Below are 21,001 nucleotides of genomic sequence, written 5' to 3'. Positions count from 1 at the left end.
CAATTAAGCCGCTGGCCAATGGTTACCTCCTCCTCCTCGCTCTTGTTACCCAATAAACACAAAAGGGCTGTAGAGGCTCAAGGGGTCTGCCTTTGCTCACTAGAAGCAGGGAGCTCTCTTCTCCCCATTTGCCTTTCCTTAAAACAGTTTCTTTTGTCTTTTTTCATTTCTATGTTTGTCCCTTTGTTCAGTCTTGGAATGATGGTCTCCAGTAGTAACTGCTGTAATGATGGTCTCAAGCAGTAACTGTGGCAATCAGCCACACACCCTGACTTTCTGCCCTTTGGAATAAGAGAACAGACTTGTGTTTTAACCCACTCAACTTGTGATACTTTGCTACAGGTACAATAGGAAACGAACACAGAGTTCCGAGGTTTTTACTTGGTGCCAGCCACATGGTACCCCTCTGCCTAACACATACCAAAATTCCAGACTCCCAGAAGAAAAGCAGCTTAACATAAACCACATATACTTAGGTCTATTACTAGAATTTCTATTCTATTTCATTAATTTGTCTATTTATATACCAGTACTTTATTCTAATTATACCAATTACATAATAGTTTAAGAGCAGGTTTTAATAACTGCTTGTGCTAGTCATGCCTCATAACTTTTGTTTTCCAGAATTTTCCCAGTATTTCTACATTTTCATTTTTTCACAGAAAATTTAACAGCAACTTTTCTAACTCCGTAAACAGTTTTGTTAGTATTTTTTTTAAATATCACATTGAGAGCAAACTGATGTCTCAGTCCATTTGTGTGGCTTTAAAGGAATACTGGAGGCTGGGTAATTTATAAAGAAAAGAGGTTTACATGACTCATGGTTCTGCAGGCTGTACAGGAAGTGTGGTACCAGCATCTGCTTCTGCTGAGGACCTCAGGCTGCTTCCACTCCTAGAAGGCAAAGGAGTGTGCAGATCACATGGCGGCAAGGGGGATGGTGACAGGCTCATTTTAATACCAAGTCTCAGGTGAACTCTCTTGGAAATTAAATGTGAGAACTTAGTTCCCCCATCTCCCTAGGGAGGGCATTAATGTATTCATGAGGGATTATTAACATATGTTATATATAATATATTACTATAATAATTACTATATATTGATATATCAATACTCATGAGGGATAATATCGATATAATAGCTTTACAATATAAAAATACGCACATTAACTAAAGGGAGCAAATGTGGCAGTATGTGAGCGCAGCCTGGCAGCTGCGGGCAGCCCGAGTCCAATGGGTATCCCTGGCCGAGTTTACTAGAGGGAAAACAGACATGGGTATAAATTCACCAAGAGAGTTCAGTGCAGCTGAGCTAAGAGGACTGCTTCTACAGCTTAAGGTAAAAAGGCCATAAAATAACTGCACGGGATAAAATTTAGTACCTATTCCTAATAACTCTTAAAACTAAAACTCTTTAAAAATATAAGAAATTTAAGAACATCCAACTTCAACCAACTACCCCAATCATATTACACAATGAAACACTTAAGGTATTTTTCTCTTAAAAAAAAAACAAAACAAAACACAAAAACACAAGGATGCCTGCTTTTTCATCACTCTTTTTTAACATTGTTCTGAAGCTCTAGCGAATGCAAAAATGCATAAAAACTTACTAATACTAGATTGAATAAGTTGTTATTCAATTATGTTGGACTGACAAAAATTATAATTTCATAATTTCATACAGTTTTACCTAATACTATATACATAGGAAAAAGACAAAATGGAAAACCCTGTAAAGATGTCAAATTCCAAATTTATCTAACATTTTAATGTAACTGTAACCAAAAAGCAAATAGCAATTTAAAATTTTCTTTACAAAATGATTTGAGGATTCATAGGGAATAAAAACAAGATTGATAAGAAACTGCTTGTTGAAGAATAATCACTTAGGGAGAGGGGATGACCTGCCAGCCAAGCCAGCTAATGAAATGTATAAATAAGCTATATTACCTAAAATAAAACAGAAATGTACAAATACATAGACATATATATGAGAAAAAAATACACGGGGGGGGGAATCAAGAAATAGATCCCAGTACATAACAGAACTTGAACGAAACAAAATACTGTATATAATTCAATAAGTGGTGTTAAGGCAATTGACTAATGATTTGAGGACAGATTCCCTACCTGATGCCAACGGACTGAAGAAATAGAGATTTGCATTTAAAGATGGAAGCATGGACATAAAATATTGGTGAATATATAATCTCTAAAGATTTTAAGGCATGAGAAAAGCAGAAACCATTAAAAAGAAAAAACAAGAGTGACAGAGTTGCCTGACAAGTTTAAAAATAACAGAAAATAAAAAATTCAAATGCAAATAGAAACTAAGGAAAATATTAAATCCTTAAGTATTTAAAGCCAAAAGACTAAGTCAAAAAGAAAAATTCCAAATCATTAGTTCAAAAATGCATGTTTTATTTACAATGACATCAAAAAGAATAAAATACTTAGGAATAAACCTAACCAAGGAAGTGAAAAATTTGTACACTGAAAATTACAAAACACTGCTGAAAAAATTAGACACAAATAAATGGAAAGACATCCCATGTTTATGGGTTAGATTACTGTTAAGGTATCAATACTACCCAATGTGATCTATAGGTTCAACATAATCCCTATCAAAATCCCAAAATCCCAAGGGAAGTAGAAAAGTATATCCTAAAATTCACACAGAACCTCAAATAGCCAAAATAATCTTGAAAAGGAAGAAGACAGAGGTCTCACATTTCCTCATTTCAAAACATATTACAAAGCTATAGTATTCAAAATAGTGTGGTACTGGCATAAAGACAGACAGAGCAATTAAATAGAATATAGTGTCCAGAAATAAACCCTTACATATATAGCCAATTAATTTTCATACAAGGACACAAAGAGTACTCAGTGAAGAAAGGACAGCCTCTTCAACAAATGGAATTGGAGAAACTGGATATCCACATGCAAAAGAATAGAGTTGCACCCTTTATCTTACACCATAAATAAAAGTTAACTCAAAATGGGTTAAAGACCGAAATATTAAGACCCAAAACTATAAAATGCCTAGGAGAAAGCATAGGGAAAAAGTTCATGACACTGGATTTGGCAATGATATCTTGAATATGACACCAAAAGCAAAAGTAACCATATCAAACAAAAATTTTTGTTCAAAGAATATGATCAACAGAGTGAAAAGGCAACCGACCAAATAGGAGAACATAGTTGCAAATCATCTGATAAGGGGTTAATATCCAGAATATATAAGGAACTCCTATAACAACAATAACAACAACAACAAAACCTGAATATAACGTGGTCAAAGGACTTGAATAGACATTTCTCCAAAGGAGAGATACAAATGCCCAAGAAGGATATGGAAAGATGCTCAATATCATTAATCATTACAAAAATGCAAATCAATACCACAATGAGATAGCACCTCACACCACTATCAAAACAAAACAAAAAACTAACGACTGTTGGCAAAGGCATGGAGAAACTGGAATCCTCGTATATCATTCATGGGATTGTAAGATTATGCAATCACTATGGAAATGTGGTGGTTGCTTAAGGAATTAAATATAGAACTATCACATGATCCAGAAATCTCTCTTCTGGGTAGATATGCAAAACAGTTGAAACCAGGGTCTTGAAGAGATATTTGCATACCTAAGTTCACAGCACTAGTCACAAAAGCCAAGAGGTGGGAGCAAGCCTAGTGTCCATGGATGGATGAATGGATAAACAAAATGTGGTATATCCATACAACAGAATATAATTCAACCTTAAAAAGGAAGGAACTGTCACATCCTACAACATGGATTAACCTTACAGATATTATGCTAACTAAAATAAGCAGGTCACAAATCCTGCATTATTCTACTCACATGGAGTATCTAAAGTAGTCAAATTCATAAACACAGAAAGTAGAATGGTGGTTACCAGGAGCCTGGGGGTGGGGGTTAAGGGTAGAGAGAGAGCTAGGAAGTCGTTTAATGGGTATAGAGTTCCAGTTTTACATGAAGTTCTGAAGATCTGCTACACAACAATGTGAATATACTTAACACTATTGAACTGTACATATAAAAATGGTTAAGTAGTTTGTTATGTTTTTGTTAACCACAAAGTTTCTAGAAAACAAATTAAAACATAGGTTTCATACTCTATCATGACTGACCATCTAAAAGATATGCCCTAAAATGGCAGAGTTGTATGCAACAAAATCAATCAGGCAAATGGCAAAGGCTTTCTAGAAACCTTCCATCTGTGGTTTTAAAGGTAATCACATGGGAATGAAAAAACAAAAACAAAAAACAGATTTGGAACTACAGATGAGAACTAATGACCACCTAATTCTAAAATGCCCTAATAAGAACAAAGCACCGGAAATGAACTTCTTCTGCAGCCCTCGGACCGCTAATGGAAGTCTGCGAGAGATTTCTCCCTGCCAAGGCAAATGCTAGTACCAGCGTTTGCATTACCTCCAGTTCCTTTTAATCCAGGGCCAGCTTCTGAGAATATTCCACAAGTCTAGACTAACTCATCACACCAATCTGGAGCTAAGCAGTATCTACAGAAGGCAATATTGCTTAATATTTAGCAATACAACCAGGTATCTAAGTCATCAAGAACAAAGAGACAGTAGCTTCCAACACCAAATACTCATTTCCCTGTATTATCCACTCACTGGTTTCCTTTTAAGAACCTTCATGATCCAGAATGGCCTGTGATTACTTAAACTGTTAACGAGTCAACAGAAAGTGGTAAGAAAGCTTGTGGCTGGCATTTCTTTCTTTCTTTTTTTTTTTTTTTAAAGAAAGTACATTTTACTTGAATACTAATACATGGGTTTTGCATGAACTGTCAAGTCTGTTCTTTTTGCAGTTGGTACAATACAACAAAATCGAATTCCTGAAGTGCTCATTTGGGGTTACATAGTTTGGCTCAAGGGACAGATGTCTTAGGGTGGAATCCTGGCTCCGCTATCTACCAGACCCATCACTCTGGGCTTAACCTCTCTAAGCCTCAGTTTCATGATCTATAGATTAGGGTTTTATGAAAATCTGAAAATCTTAAAATCCAAAAGTTATAAAAGTGATGGTTTAGATAAGTGTATACAACTCCTTTTAGTTACAAGGAAAAGCAACATGTGGGGAAGAAAAAACTGGTGTTACTCAATGTCCTGTTATAGCAGACTTCCTCATGACATCTGCACCAGAACTGAGTTTTACCTGTACTTCTGACTCTCAACCTAGGTTCTCAGGTACAAAAAGTCCTACGCACTTTTTCATATGCTTTGTAAATATTTTTGTACTGTGTTTTGCACCTGCATCACAAATACAGCTTAAAACAAAACTTTGTGCATGAAACTAAAGTACACTGGCAAAAAATTTTAAAACGCCTAATAAAGGCTGTCAAACATTACCCTGCCATTTAATTACCAATTAATAAAACATGCCACAAAGAAATTTGAATTGTCAATAGATTGAAACAATCATTCTTGAAAATTTATTCAAATTTATATTTGTATTTACTAAATACATAAACTATAGCTTCTCATTTATAATAAATTAAACGCCTTCCAAAAACCCACTTCACAATGAAATTATATTACAATGAAAGTTTAGGCAAACTTTCATTCAAAACTGAATGCTTGCTATGTATGTACTACAGATGTTGACAAAGGTTCTGCCCTACAGAAATTCCAGCCTAGGTGGAGAATTGACACCCTTGAAATCATTTAAGTAGCTAAAACAAGGCAGTACACAATTAAGCATCAAAATGAATGATGAATGATTAACAAAGACACCACAAATTCAGAGGGCGCACGCAGGACTGAACAGAAACGGGAAGGTGGTAGGAGAGAGGCTGCTGCAGTGCCCCAGGCTGAAGGCAGTGGACAGCTGATCAAAAGAGGATGTAACAGGCACTGATGCCACTTGGTAAAGGGTCAAAACTGAATCCAATGGGGCAGGCAGAATAATCACAGCATTAACAAAAAACTGAAAACTGGAGGTGGCGCAAGATAATTCTGCCCTGGACATATGCAGTGTGCACCAACGGCTAGACACACACACGGAGGAAGACAACCAACAGGCAATTGGAGAGCACAACCGACAGGAGGGCACAAGCAGAACCTAGAAGTACAGAGGCACCAAAACAAGGCCAGATGCTGCTTACAAGAGACAGTGGGGAAAAATTCAGCTGTAGGAAAAGGGCCTCTTGGTCTGGCAAGGCCAATCAGAGTGCCTGAGTCACACACAGGCAAGAGAAGGAACACCTAATGTATCAAGCACCTAGAAAAAGATTTTAATTTCCTCCAAGAGTAATTTGGCTTATTGCTACTCTGGATGGTAACAATTAGACGAGTTTACATCTACTCTCAAAGCAATCTTTTTGGCAGATGTCTATGAAGATTCACTGTAAGAATGAGAAAGAGGAGGAAAATGGTGTAAGAGGAAAAGAGGACACACTTTTCCAACTACAAAACTCCAATGCTCCGTCAGGCGACAGCCTTTAGTAAAAGCGGGCTACAAAAGTTCATTAGTGAAGTACTTATTCAATAATACTCTCTTGGCCGGGCGCGGTGGCTCACGCCTGTAATCCCAGCACTTTAGGAGGCCGAGACGGGCGGATCACGAGGTCAGGAGATCGAGACCATCCTGGCTAACACGGTGAAACCCCGTCTCTACTAAAAAATACAAAAAACTAGCCGGGCGAGGTGGCGGCGCCTGTAGTCCCAGCTACTCGGGAGGCTGAGGCAGGAGAATGGCGTAAACCCGGGAGGCGGAGCTTGCAGTGAGCTGAGATCCGGCCACTGCACTCCAGCCTGGGTGACAGCGCCAGACTCCATCTCAAAAAAAAAAAAAAAAAAATAATACTCTCTTTACTAGGCCCTAAATTAAAAGGAACCCACTCTACCCCATACAAAGGGTTAACACATCTCACTCTTAAAAAAATCACTTTCAAACATTTTAACATTATCGAGTAATAAGTAGGTTAAAAATAATTTGGTTAAGAAAAAGTAAATAACACTCCTAGTCAATTTGGCTACCCTTAGAAAACTATTAGATTCTTATCTGTTTTCTTGCAGTCTTTAGTCCTACGCACTTTTCTCATACGCTTTGTAAATACTTCGTACTGTGTTTTGCACCTACGTCACAAATAGAGCTTAAAACAAAAATTTGTGCCTGAAACTACAGTACACTGGCAAAAAATTTTAAAAGTCCTAATAAAGGCTGTCAAATGTTACCCTGCCATTTAATTGCCAATTAATAAAACAAGCGACAATGAAATTTAAATCGTCATAGATTGAAACACTCATTCTTGAAAATTTATTTGAATTTATATTTACTAGATACATAAACTATAGCTTCTCATTTAATAATTGATTTAATAAATTAAATGCCCTCCAAAAACCCACTTCACAATGAAATTACATTACATGATATATGATGCTTTTTTTAAAAAGGTCTTATTTGCCAGTCACAACGGGCTGCTTTGTAATTCAAAATACTAAAATTATACATTTAATATATACACACACAAGTATTTTCACTACATATTTTAAAAATATATTTTCACAACTCACACACATTTTTGCTATTCTCAATATCTAGATATTAGCCTCAAGAAAAAATCTTGCCACCAATCTAGAACTAGTTATTTGTAGTGATTATAATAACTTCTGCCTCTGAAAACTCTTTCAAAGTCCTTACAAACTTTACATCACAGCCAAAACCGTCTCAAAGGCACCTTTCCTCTGGACTAGTGATAGCACACGCCCATAGCTCAGTTAAGACACACAGGATGCTAAGACCAGCAACGGTCCATGCTTCTGACTCAAAAAACCAACATCAAGTCCAAACATGAAAAACTACATTAGGTAATTTACTTCTGCAGCTTTTCTTCAGGAGACAATGACTGTTATTGTCTTTTAAACATTGTGCAGTGAAATTATACAGGAATGAAGGAAAAAAAATACAAACATATAAAATACCTGCAGAATCATCATTAAAACTGCAGGTAGATCTTATCTTGGAAATGTTAAACTAGTTTATGCTACTTCAACAGACAAAAAATTCCTCCGGGTGTAAATGGACAAACGGAACTCAGCCATCTTCAGAAATCTGCCCAGACTTGCTGAAAAACTCAACAGGACCTTGTAGGACAAATATTGTATTTGTGCCTCATCAGATGCCAAACTCACAGTGTCACAATCACGTGAGAAAATAAACTGCTTTTCCCTTACTTAGAAACAACACTGGAATATGATCAGTTTTAAAGTAGAAGCCATTTCTGGAGATACCTTCACAGAATATTTGATTAGAACCAGATCTCTTTATGATGGGTAGAGGCCTATGTTCTATATTAGTATCATCCCCATTAATATCTTGGATAACTCTGCACACACACATTGTTCATACAGATAAGCATGGGCCACAAAGGATACCTGATTCACCCAGGACCACTGGCAGATTCAACCACTCCTTTAACACGAACTTAACACCCGGGCAAGTATTCTCCTCATCCAATCCTTACACACATCTATGGATATCAGAGAGGTGCACGAACATGTATAAACTATGCAAATGAGAAATTAGCGAATATATTTTAGGCTGACAGTTCTCCAACAAAAAATTTGTTTACTTAACTTTACCCACCGTAAAGTTTTTATTAGCATATAAAATGGCTGTTGGAAAAATAAGCAGCAGTAGAAGGAAAATACAAACTTAATGCTTTACTAGATTCAATCATCATTTCATTTCCCTGTGCTAAGGGCGCATGAAAACAGTCATCCACTCAAATGTTAAGCGCCAGTGTTTGGCACCGTGCAAGGTAAGCAAAAGAACAGAAAAGCAAGGACACAATGCCCACCAAGGTCTACCTGAAGTCCCACCCAAAAAATGTCCATTAAATTACTGCACTATTTTGAGTTCACTGAATACCCACTACATGCCAAAATGCTAGGTGCCACGATCACACAGAAGAACACTCAACGAACTGCAGATCTGTGGCCAATGATGTATTATGACAACCCCAGGCCTGACTAGTCCTAAACCGGCAATATTTTATTCTGGAAATAATTTTGCTTCCATCAATTAATCCTTTCTATAGACGGCAATTCTTTGAATAATTTCCACCAATGTTAACCGAGACTAAGGTTGCTTAGAGAGTTAAATAAGGGAATGTAATGTGGACAAAAATAAAACAAACAGTATCCTGAAGCACATTTACACTTTACTAATTTAGTTTGTATTTGCTTTTACCTTCAATAACAATAAAAAGCAAGTGACTTCAGTCAGAAAGTAGAACGTTAACTCTAAAGCTACCGTGGCAAGAAACTGTTTTCTTGTACGAGCAGTTTCATGTGCAATGCTAAACAAGTTTTGCTTAGTTTTTGTTTTTTGTTTTTAACTATTCACTTAGTAAATTCTTCATGAAGGCTCTGTGACCATTCACATGTCCCTTGGCTCAAAAAGAGGTAGTGTAGATGAAATTACACTGATTTGGTCTTCAAGATTACAAAATAATTTTTGACCCTGTCCAAGTACCCGTTTTGCAGCAGCACGATACTAATGAGAGTTTTTTTAAGTAGGGGCCAGCCCTTAACCGTAAATTAACTGTAAGGGCTTGCAAACTGGCAACTTCACATTTATTTTTAAAGGCTTTCACATCAAAGACAAAGGCACCGAATTACGTGTTTTAAAATAAGAAACGCAAACAGGCTTTCAAAAGCTTACTAAAGAGGTAAATGGAATTGTATTTACGTCTCACAATAAAGAGTCATCAATACCGCAAAGAGACTTTAAAGGAGGAAGCTACAGGATCAAGATTCCCCTCGAAGAAATGTCTGAACAAACTCCAACTGAAAATTTGTAACCCGCGTCTCGCTATTTTTACCACATTTTAAAGTAAGCTCTGTCTGCACGCAACCAAGAAAACAGAAGTGTCCTAAAATGTACCTATTAGCCAAAATAAAGCCAAAAAATATGCCCCTCCTACCTAGCGGGCCAAGTGGCAAGAACGTACGAGAACTCAGGAAGTTTTGAAATGGCAGTGACAGGAGACGGGGGGGAAGGCAGGGGAAGGAATCACGGAGAGCTCGGGCCACTCCAAGCGGCGGGCGCTGCGAGGTCCCGGCTCGGGACGGGACCCGACCGCCCAACTTCGCGCCGGAGCCCCGGCCGCGGCCCTTCCTCCCGGCCCAGCCCGCCCGGCCTCCGCGAGAGCGGCGTGACAGCCCCGCCGCAGGGACGCCGCCGGGGGACACCCACCTTCCTTCTCGGCCCGCGCCGCGGCCACTACGAGGGTCATCACCAGGTGCAGCGCTCCTACGAGGCCGGCTGCCGCGCTGCGCGGGCCCCCGCTACGGCCGGCTGCGGGTTCCAGCCCGGCGCCGGCGGACGTGGAGACGGCGGCGGTGGTGGCTCCGGCTGCTCCTCCTCCCGCCCGCTTCCCCATCCCTGCCGGCCGGGGGCCGCCGCGCTCGAGGTCCGGCGCGGCCCTTCTCGGCGAGGCGGCGGCGGCGCGGAAGCCGTGGTCCGGGCTCTGGCCGCGGCGCCGGGGACGACAACGGTTCCGAGCCCAGGGCTCGGGCTCCGGGCGTGGGCCTGGGTCCGTGCGTGCGTGTGAGCGAGAGTGTCAGTCACGGTCTTGGCCTGGGCATCGCCTACAAGGAGTCGGAGCGGAGAGGCCGCGGGTCAGGCACGGCGGGCGGCCATACTGGAAACGGGCACGGGCCGCGGGCCCTGAGCGCTGGCCTGCGAGGGGCGGGGCGCGGCTCTGGGCACCGCCCACGTCGTGCCGACACCTGGGCGGTCCGCCGGTCAGCCTGTCCGCCCCGGAGCTCCCGGGCCCCACGTCGTCGTCCCGCTCTCGGAGGCCGGCGGCTTCCCGGCCAGACAGAACCAGGACAGAACAACCCCAGGCCGTCACCGCTGCCCGGTGCAGGAGAAGGAGGGAGGCAGGCCTGGGTTCAGCTGCCAGGACTTATGATGGCCGCTTCCGCTTCGCGGAGGCGGTGACGGCGATCACGTGGAGACGGGGCGGCCTCGCCGCGCAGCCGCCGCGTTGCGTGGGCGGGGCAGGGGCGGAGTTGCGGGGCGCTGGGAGGTTTGGCTTTTTCTCCGGCTCCGGGACCGTCTCCCGTGCTCTGCGGTGCGGGGCTAGAGCCTTGCAGGGGTCTGAGTGCGCATCCGGACCGCGAGACGAGCGCGGAAAGTCCGTTCCAGTGACTCCTCCTGGTGGCACCGCCGCCTCTCGCCCGCTTTGACGTCGAGAATACCCCGGGCCTGACTCAGTTCCTGGTGGTGCTTCCTTGAGGATGGTGACCCGCTGAACTCATCCTTGGGTCTTCCGAGTCATGGTACCCAGGAGGCGCTTGACGGAGTCCTCTTGCCTTGGCTTGTGCACGCTTTGGCGCGGAACACCTTGTGTGCAGAAAGCGTCAGTGACTCTGGACGGAGAAGGCAGAGGCGGACAGACTGCTCTTTAGAATATCCAGTAGCCGGCTTCCTCTAGGAAAAGTTCTTTTTTTATTTTTTAATTATGTATTTATTTTTGAGACAGGGTCTGGTTCTGCCGTCCAGGCTGGAGTGCAGTGGTGCGGTCTGGGCTCACTGCAACCCCCGCCTCCCGGGCTTAGGTGATTCTCAGGCCTCAGCCTTCGGGGTAGCTGGGACTACAGGCGCCCGCCACCACGCCACGCCAATTTTTCTTTTCTTTTAAAAGAGGGTGTCTCACTATGTTGGCCGGGCCGGTCTGGAACTCCTGGGCTCAGGCAGTCCGCCTTCCAGAGTGCTGGGATCACAGGCATGAGCCACTGTGCTGGGCCCGGAAAAATTCTTAAGACGTCTATTTCCTTCACGAGCCATCTCGCACCTTTTAGATGCCCTTTTCATCTTAGGTTGAGCTTCTTGGTGTGCACGACTATTCTCTCCAAGACTTAATTTAAGCTCTTGGAGGGGGTCTTTCTTTACTCATCTTGGTAACTTCCTCCCAGCTCCTAGCCCAGAGACATTTTACTTTCCTCAGCTTTATTTGTTGAGTGAGTTGATATATGTATGAGGTCAAGTCTGCCCACAGTACGTCTCAGAACAAAGTAGATAGGAAAATAAGGTTTCAGAAAGACTTACAAAAGGAACGCCAGAATCTGCTCTGTGAAATAGTCCGGTGTCAAGCAAGCACTTAAATTTATTCATAAATTAATGTATATTTAAATATGACCTTACCCTAATGATTTTAAAAAGCAAGTTTAGGGCAGGGCGCAGTGGCTCACGCCTATAATCCCAGCACTTTGGGAGGCCGGGGGGGGGGGGGGGGGGGGCAGATCACCTGAGGTCAGGAGTTCGAGACCAGCCTGGCCGACACGGTGAAAACCCGTCTCTATTAAAAAATACAAAAATTAGCTGGTACGTGCCTGTAATCCCAGCTACTCCAGAGGCAGGAAAATCGCTTGAACCTGGGAGGCGCAGGTTGCAGTGAGCCAAAATCGCACCACTGCACTATGCCCTCGACAAGAGCAAAACTCCATCTCAAAAAATAATAATAAGCAATTTTACTTTTTTGAGTATTAGCCTTAAAACTGAGTAGTCACATTTTGTTTCGATGTAATGAAATAGGAATAATTGTTATCTCTAAGTTGGCTTTTAAAATGTCTGAGGCAAGAGATTTCTGGAAGGCTTTTGACTCACGGAAGAGATCAAACCCAAGGATACCTAACAGCGCTTTTGCTTAACCTCCAACGTGCCAGCTCTGCGAGTCAGCAGCCCTTCCCCCATTGACAGGTTCAGGACAAACAAGCCTTTCCAACCATGAAATGCTCAGGTTCTCTTACACAGCAATCAGCCACATGCCCTGGTTAGCCTGAGGCGCAGCAGCTCCATGGGAAATAACTTGCACCTGTCTGTAATTGACTCTTAGACGTATACAGACATGTTTGATCAGAGTTCGATTTCCCATGAAGCTAATGAGGCTTAAGCTGCAGGGCCCCTCTCTTGCACAAGTTCCTTCCAAGTCCCTGGACCTAATTGTGTATTTATAAGCTTGTATTCTTGTTCTTAAAGGAGGCGTCCCAATAGTTGGGTAGACTTTTAAGGCCCACCATACCCAAACCTTCCCCTGTGCCTGAGGGACACTAGGAGCAGGAGGGGTGATGATGGAACTTTCTTCCCAGGCAAGGACAATGAGACCACTGAGAGTCTTAACAGTAAAAGAAGTTTTGCTAGACAGCGTGGTAAACTCTGTGTTGGAGAGAACCTGGCGTGGAGCCACCATCACCCTAGGATCCTCTACCCCCACTTCCCAACCCTCCTTTGTCTCAGGAGAGAACTAGGAGTTGAAACTGAAGGAACCATTACACTAAGGACTCTTAATCAGTTCTGATTAGTTGTGAACTTTTCTCTTTTTCCCTTTTGGAAATTGGAGAGACCTGGCCATTTGGCAGGTGGAGGTATTAGCTAGCAGAGTCAGGGAAACTCTCTGAACCAATGGTTCTCAAGGTGTCATCCCCAGACCAGCAGTACCAGCAACACCTGGGAACCTGTTAGAGATGCAGATTAACAGGCTAAATCCCAGACCTGTGGAATCAGGAATTCTGAGTTGAGATCCAACAATCTGGTTAAACAAGGCATCCAGGTGATTCTGATACAGGCTCAAGATTGAAGAGTGTTGCACGGTGATATATGCCAGGAGCTACCAGCTGTTGGGACTCCTCATTTTCTATTCATTTTGCTCTCTATGCAGGTTAGTAATTTACCGTTGAAGGCAGAATTATAAGAGATTCAGACAAATTTGAACTTAAATCCCAGCCCTGCCTTTACTAGCTATATGATGCTGAGCAAATGACTTGACTTTTCTGGCCTCAGGCTCCTAATCTGTAAAAATGAGGATCATAACATAAATTGGGGGAGATTAAGCATATATGTTTGTAAAGCATATAGACTAGTGTCTGGGACGTAGGAGACTGTCAAAGCAGCTATTAATGAGCACTCACTCTTTTCAAAACACCACATTAGGCACAAAGATCCTCGATGCATTGATACCTCCACTTCATTCCACAAAATACTTGAATGCCTTCTATGAATTAAAACTGGAACTAGGAGGGAGGAAACCGTTGGGCTTTCCAGGGTTCTATCTCCTTTGCTGCACAGGTGAATGCACCTGGTATCCTGGCGTTCGACACCATCTATACACTTTCAGGTCACCACTTCATGTCACCAGCCAGACCTCACTATCTCTATTGCTGTTCCCACTCAGGTGTCTAATGAGCTGTCTTAAACTCACATGAACTCCAGATCTTCCCCCGCAAACATGCTCCACCCACAGCCTTTCCTATCTCCAGGGCAACTCCAACCATCCAGTTGCACAGGCCAAAAACCTGGGAGTGATTCTTTACCATCTCCACATATGCCCAAATCTAACTGCTTCTCACCACCTGCACTATTCCACTCTGGCATGAGCCCTGTCATCTGCTGCCTGGATTTCTGCAAGAGCTTCCTAACAGGTTTCCCTGTTTCCACCTATAAAAGAAAATTTTCCACTTACAGCACTTGCATAGTGGATTTGAAAACGGAATGCTATGCTATACCACAACTGGTTCTAACCAACTGAAGCAGATCAAGGACTGTGAACTTTGAGTGACCCCTGTACCAGACCCTTGTTAGACCTGACCAAAGACTCCTTTCTGTCCAGTTAACAAAGGGACGTGTTTTATCAACACTGTTCCAACCCATCCAGAGCACTACTTTCCAGCCGTTAATTCACATAACCTCCAAACTCCCTTCTGTCTTTCTCACACTTGAAAAACCCTGACTTTTCCTAACTCACGAGTTACTCAGTGAACTTTTTCACTGGAGTGTTCCCATCCATGCCTGGCAGTATATAAACTCATCTTTGATTTTTTTTTTGTTTTGTTTTTGAGTTTTGTTAGGCTTTGCTTTATATTTTGACATAAATTTGTACTTTTATAGTCCATTGTCAACCTGACAGGCAGCATGATCCATTTAAAACATAAGACATGTCACGTCTCTCAAAATTCACATCCTGCAGTGGCCTGCTTAATGTTTTTAAAAGCAGTTGGGGGAATTGAAATTTTAATTTTTAGAGTCTGTATATTAAGAAAAGCAGTAACAGGGAATATTTGAATACCCATCTCAGGGTAAAAGCTTCCCTGATCTGGCTTGCCCCGGTCTTTCCATTCCTCCTGGATTCGTCCAGGCTCGGTCTGTTTCGGCTGAACTGACCACCATTTTGTTCCTGGAACATATCAGGAATGCTTCTACTCCAGGGTCTACGCTCTAGCCCTCCACCTGAAGTGCTTTCTCCCCACCCTCTTCTCCCTGGTTCTCTGCTGGGCTCACTGTCATGCTTCCTCTCAGTCTTGGCTCAGTTATGATTTTCTTGGTGAAGCATACCCTGATCACCACTGTTAATACTGCAGCTTATTATACCTACCCTCAAGTCCCAATCCTCCTTACCTTGCACTCATTTTCCCCCATAACACTTAGCACTTTCTATAATACTATATACTTTACTTACTCATTAAATGTGCTGTTATTACCACTCTTTCCCCCCATTCGTTTTGCTCACTGATGTGTTCCAAGCTTCTACAATTGTAACTGGCACATATTGGGCACTCAGTAACACTTATTGCATGAATGGATAGATGAATGGATGAATGAACAGAACTAAAAGATAAAGATCATTAAGACATAGTCCGTCTCCAGGGAGCTTAAAATCTGGTGGATAAGACAGACATGCAAAATACAGAGAACAGGAAGGAACCAATCAAAGGAGAAAAGAGGAGAAGGGGTATTAAATGAAGGCAACTCTGGGTTCTATCCATTTCTTTATTTACCCAGCCTTTTCAACTTTCTTTGATTTTCTTTGATTTCAGTTCTCTCTTTCATCTAGTCTAAAGCCCACAGCAGTTAAGTTAATAAGAAGAATATGGCACCTTGTCTGCTTATTCAGGATGCAGAGTAACCTGCTGCTTTTGTCTCCTGTGTCCCTTATTCCCTGTGAGGTTTCCCTGGGTGTTATTCTTAAAAAGAAGTCAGCTCACGAAGCCTAAGGTTTAAGTCTGTTCAACTTAGTAGTAAAGAACGGTAACCTAGGGTAGAGCAAATAGACTTCAGTCAGGTTCATGCAGCAGGATGAGGGTAGTAGCTTCTGAGTGGGTGGGCTGAGGTCTGTATCAATGTGAATCCCATATTTGAAGATCCTTATTCATATGTTCCTCAAGAAAACTAATTCCCTTGCAGTTTCTAAATCTACGTGAACTAAGGTCTCATCAGGGACCACTACCACAAAACATATATACCTTTACTAATAAACATACTGGATTTAGATGTGAGAATTAAGTATGGGTTTGTTCCATATTTTCCTTCCAAGCTGACTGACACAGTTCATAAGCTTATATTCATCTTTCTAGCATTCTTTAGAAATGTTTTTGGGACAAACAGCCAGGTTGAACATGAATCAAAATCTTGACCTGCCCTTTCAACTCCTCCACAACAGGCTCCAGTGCCACTCTGACTTTTTTCTCTCCTGCAATATTTAATTATTAATCTTGTGAGTTTTGAAAAATGTCATGTGGTTTGGTAGTCTTTCAATTAAAAGGAGGGAAATAATACCCTAGTATATTTCTCGTTCCTTCCACCTCCCCTTACCATTGTCCTCTCTAGTGCTGAGAAGTACTTTCACGTTGATTTTTTAGGCTGTCCTTAGTTTCTGAATGTTCCTGAGCACCATTATGAAAGAAGCCTGCTTCACCCGTCATTCCATTGTACTTAAAATTGCATTGCTTGGTGGTAACTAAGAGCCCTGGAAAGCCATTCAGGGGAAAAAAGGCCATCAAACAATGTATTGAGGGATGTTTGTGTTTCTACTGCTCCCTATCATTTAACTGCTTGTAACTGTAAAATTCCCAGCAAGAGTAAGTAAAGGCAAAAATCAACATATTCAAGATGCAGATAAATACCAGAAACAATGAAAAAATTAAAACAGTAAAATAATGACAACTGCAGACACAAAGATAAAGTAGGATAGACACAATTCTCTCTGCCAAGTCGTGTGTGAGTTCCCTAAATGAAGAATCGGGAATTGACCATTTTGCATGGCCTCGCAGGGTGGTCTGAGGGCAGGCATCACAGCTAGCACGCACACATACCTGTGTGGGGTTTTCCAGAAGGTAAATTCTACTTCCTTTAAATGCTATTACTTTAATTTCTGGTACTGTAACAACAAGTTAAATTTGATATTTTAAATCTGATAGGCTGGGCGCAGTGGCTCACGCCTGTAATCCCAACACTTTGGGAGGCTAAGGTGGGTGGTTCACCTGAGGTCAGGAGTTCAAGACCAGCCTGACTAACATAGTGAAATCCCATCTCTACTAAAAAAACCTACAAAATTAGCTGGGTGTGGTGGTGCATGCCTGTAATCCCAGCTACTTGAGAGGCTGAGGCAGGACAATGGCTTGAACCCAGGAGGCAAAGGTTGCAGTGAGCTGAGATTGCGCCGCTGCACTCCAGCCTGGGTAACAAGAGCAAAGCTTCACCTCAGAAAAATAAATAAATAAATAAGTAAAATAGATCTGATATTTTAAAACCACACATGGTCAGATGTCTTTATGACCATGAATTAACAAGTATTTGAATTATTCTTAAAAATGTCAGCAAAGAAACAGTCTGTGCAAAATCTCAAGGGGAATAATTTTGTTTCACCTTTAGTCTACATTACAGTGAGCATCTGTATTCATTCCTAAATTTTTCAAACCTAATTTTTTAAGTTAACAAACAATAATTGTATATGTTTATTGTGTACATGATGTTTTGAAATATGTATGCGTTGTGGAATGGCTAAATTGAGCTAATTAACATATGCATTACCTCACATACATTTTTTTTTTATGGTAAGAACACCGAAAATCCACTCTCTGCAATTTTCAATAATACAAAACATTGTTTTAACAAGGGTTACCACGCACTGTCATAAAAGTTTGATACTTTGAAGCCCTTTCATAGTTTATACAGGCAAGGAAATATTAGTAGCAGAGTCTTTGATCTCCGTAAAATACGTGTTCTGTCACACTGGGAAAGGTGATTGCCAGTAAGAAGACTGCTCTTTTCGGTGGAGTAAATATGATTTTCATTTCGACAATGTGATTTTGCTTCTTGTGAATCATCTCACACCAAAATAGCCGTAGGATTTTAGAACAAGAACTGGATCTTAAATATTTACCGGAGTCTGGTTTTGGAAGTATCCCCTCCACTTCCGGCTACGGTTTGACAAATTACTCAGCCTGTCTAAACCTCAGTTTCCACAGTTTCACGTTTTTAAAAAACGGTAAAAATAACTACCGAAGATGAGTTGGAAGAATTGAATAAAAAGTACCATGGAATTACCTAGCAGATGGCAGATATTCAACAATGTCACTGTAATAATAATAATCATTATTATAAAAAAGAAACCTGAGGCCCAGAAATGAAGAAACCTATCGAAGACCGTGGCAGGGCAGAGACATGACTTCCAGGCCAGGGGCTCGTCTTTGGTTTCACCTTAAAGTCCACTTCAGTAAAGTTGTATATATCTATGGTGTTTTATTTGGCGGGGCACTCTTATAATTATTGTTTTAATCTCATAATAATGTCAAAGGCTACAGAATTAAAATTCTACTGCTCTAGTAAAATGATAGCACAGATCAATACAGTAATATCATAAGAGGTGAATGAAATGACTCCTCAAGAGCACTGACATTAAAAGGTTATTAGCCATAGCTTGGACTTCCCTGAAATCACAAGCTGAAGCCTAGCCACTTTCTACAAGTCAGGGTAGGCCAAGTTATGCTGTGATAACAAAGAACCCCCAAATCTCAATGGCTTAAAACAGCAATTTGTTTTTTTCTTCCCACAACAGGTTCTTCCAGGATCCTGGCTAGTGGAGTAATTTGGGTCACTTGTAGCAGAGAGAAAAGAGGGTTATGGAGGGTCTCCATAATGTTGATTTAAATTTTCTAGTAAGAACTGACATTTCATCACTTCCACTCACACTCATTGGCCAGAACAAGTCATATGACCACACCAAACTTCAAGGTACTGGGGAAGTTCAATCCTCCCACTGGCTGGAGGGAAAGAAGTGGGCCCATCTATGAACAGCCCTAGTGACTACCACAGGCTTTGACATGTCTTCGTTTCTTCTTAGACAAATAAAAAACAGCAGCCTGAGAAAGGATGATGGAAACTATTTTCATTTTCCTATGAATTATCAAGTCGTAAAGAGCAGATTTAAGTTTTTATCATTTATACATTTTTGTTTGTTGGCTTTATACATTTTTGTTATAGTCATCAATGAAATATGAATGTTTTTAAAAGCAGTTGGGGAAATTGAAATTTTAATTTTTAGAGTCTGTATATTAAGAAAAGCAGTAACAGGGAATATTTGAATACTGGTTTTTTTTTCTTCCTTCCTTCCTTCCTTCCTTCCTTCCTTCCTTCCTTCCTTCCTTNGTTTTTTTTTCTTCCTTCCTTCCTTCCTTCCTTCCTTCCTTCCTTCCTTCCTTCCTTCCTTCTTTCCTTCCTCCGTTCCTCCCTCCCTTCCTCCCTTCCTTCCCTCTCTCCTCCTCCCCTCCCTTCCTTTTTTCCTTCCTTCCTCCATTTCCTTCCTTCCTTCCTTCCTTCCTTTCCTTCCTTTCCTTCCTTCCTTTCGTACAGGGTCTTGCTCTGTCACCCAGGCTGGAGTGCAGTGGCATGTTCTCAGTTCACTGTAGCCTCAAGCTGCTGGACTCAAGCAATCCTTCCGCTTCGGCATCCCGAGTAGCTGGGACTACAGACATGCACCACCAAGCCCAGCTAAATTTGTGTGTGTTGGGTGGGGGATGAGAGGTGGGGGTACTGGGAAAGGTGGGTCTTGCTTTCTTCCCAGACGGGTTTCAAACTCCTGACCTCAAGTGCTTCTCCTGCCTCAGTCTCCCAAAGTGCTGGGATTACAGGCATGAGTCACCAAGCACAGCCTCTACTATACTTCTGATGAGAATTTATTAATCATCTTAGATGTAATAATGGCTATTTTAGATTTTGTAGAGGTTTTTAAAGATTTTTAAATTTGTTTTATCTTTCAGAAATATGTACTGAAGTGTGAATCAAATGATAAAATGAGATTTATTTCTAAATAATCTGCAGGGTGGGTGGGGACAGTGGGCAGGGCTAGAGATGAAAGAGGATCAGCTGTGAGTTGGTGATTGCTGAAGCTGGGTGATCAACGCATGGGAGTTCATTATGTTAGTCTCTCTAGTCCCTCTACTTTTAGGTATGCTTGGAACTTTCCATAATAAAAAGTTCAAAAAGACAAGAAAAGCAATGCTAGGCCTATAGCTACTTCAGATCTAGATGAAGCTCCACTAGAGACGGCTAGCAAGGATCTTAGCCCATTGCTGGTGCAGGTGGGGCCTGCCTGAGAGTGCATCAAGCCCTAGGAAATATTTCCTCCAAAGAATTTTCACACTCGCCGAACGTCTGAATCAACCGATCTTAGCCCGCAGTGGCAGTCGATGGTGCCCATGCTTTGCAACATCTGGTGGGACCTCAGGACCACCTGCTCTTGTCCTCTAAAGAGACAATGCTCAGAAGCCTCCTGAGGCCATGGTTGCTTGCACAGGTTAGCACAGAAGGCTTGAGTCCAGCTCTGAGCTAATTTTCTCTTCTCTGGTTAGTCTGAGACCCTGGTAGGACACTGAAGTTCCTTTGCTCATTAACATGGTGCTCACAGACTTTTGATGTCTCTGAGGCAGGCAGAAGCGTCTGAGGCATTAGCCTGGGCCAGACACAGGCCTAGGATATGACCTGAGAGCTGCTGCAAATGCGCCTCCCTCCTCCTGAGGCCCCTGCTTTCATCACAGCTCCTCTCCCTTGAGCAGCCTGCTCTCAGCTCTAGCTGCTGCCAGCCCCTTCCTATCAGAGATGCAGGCTGTGAGCATCACCAGAGTGAAGGCTGCTGCATCACCCGTTTGTTCTCCCTCT

General features: G+C 42.0%; 1 protein-coding gene across 1 annotated transcript in view; it reads right to left on the bottom strand.

The window, feature by feature from the left end:
- TMEM131 (transmembrane protein 131) overlaps positions 1-10,766 on the bottom strand; it is a 252,530-nt gene extending 241,764 nt beyond the window's left edge. Inside the window, exon 1 of the mRNA XM_025354313.1 lies at positions 10,262-10,766. Coding sequence (XP_025210098.1) covers positions 10,262-10,448 — 187 coding nt within the window. The 5' untranslated portion in view covers positions 10,449-10,766. The remainder of the gene's footprint in view (positions 1-10,261) is intronic.
- Between the last annotated feature and the right edge of the window lie 10,235 nt (positions 10,767-21,001).

This window comes from Theropithecus gelada, chromosome 13 (genome assembly GCF_003255815.1).
Source record: "Theropithecus gelada isolate Dixy chromosome 13, Tgel_1.0, whole genome shotgun sequence".
Classification (NCBI taxonomy): domain Eukaryota; kingdom Metazoa; phylum Chordata; class Mammalia; order Primates; family Cercopithecidae; genus Theropithecus; species Theropithecus gelada.
This window is presented reverse-complemented; position numbering and strand designations above follow the sequence as displayed.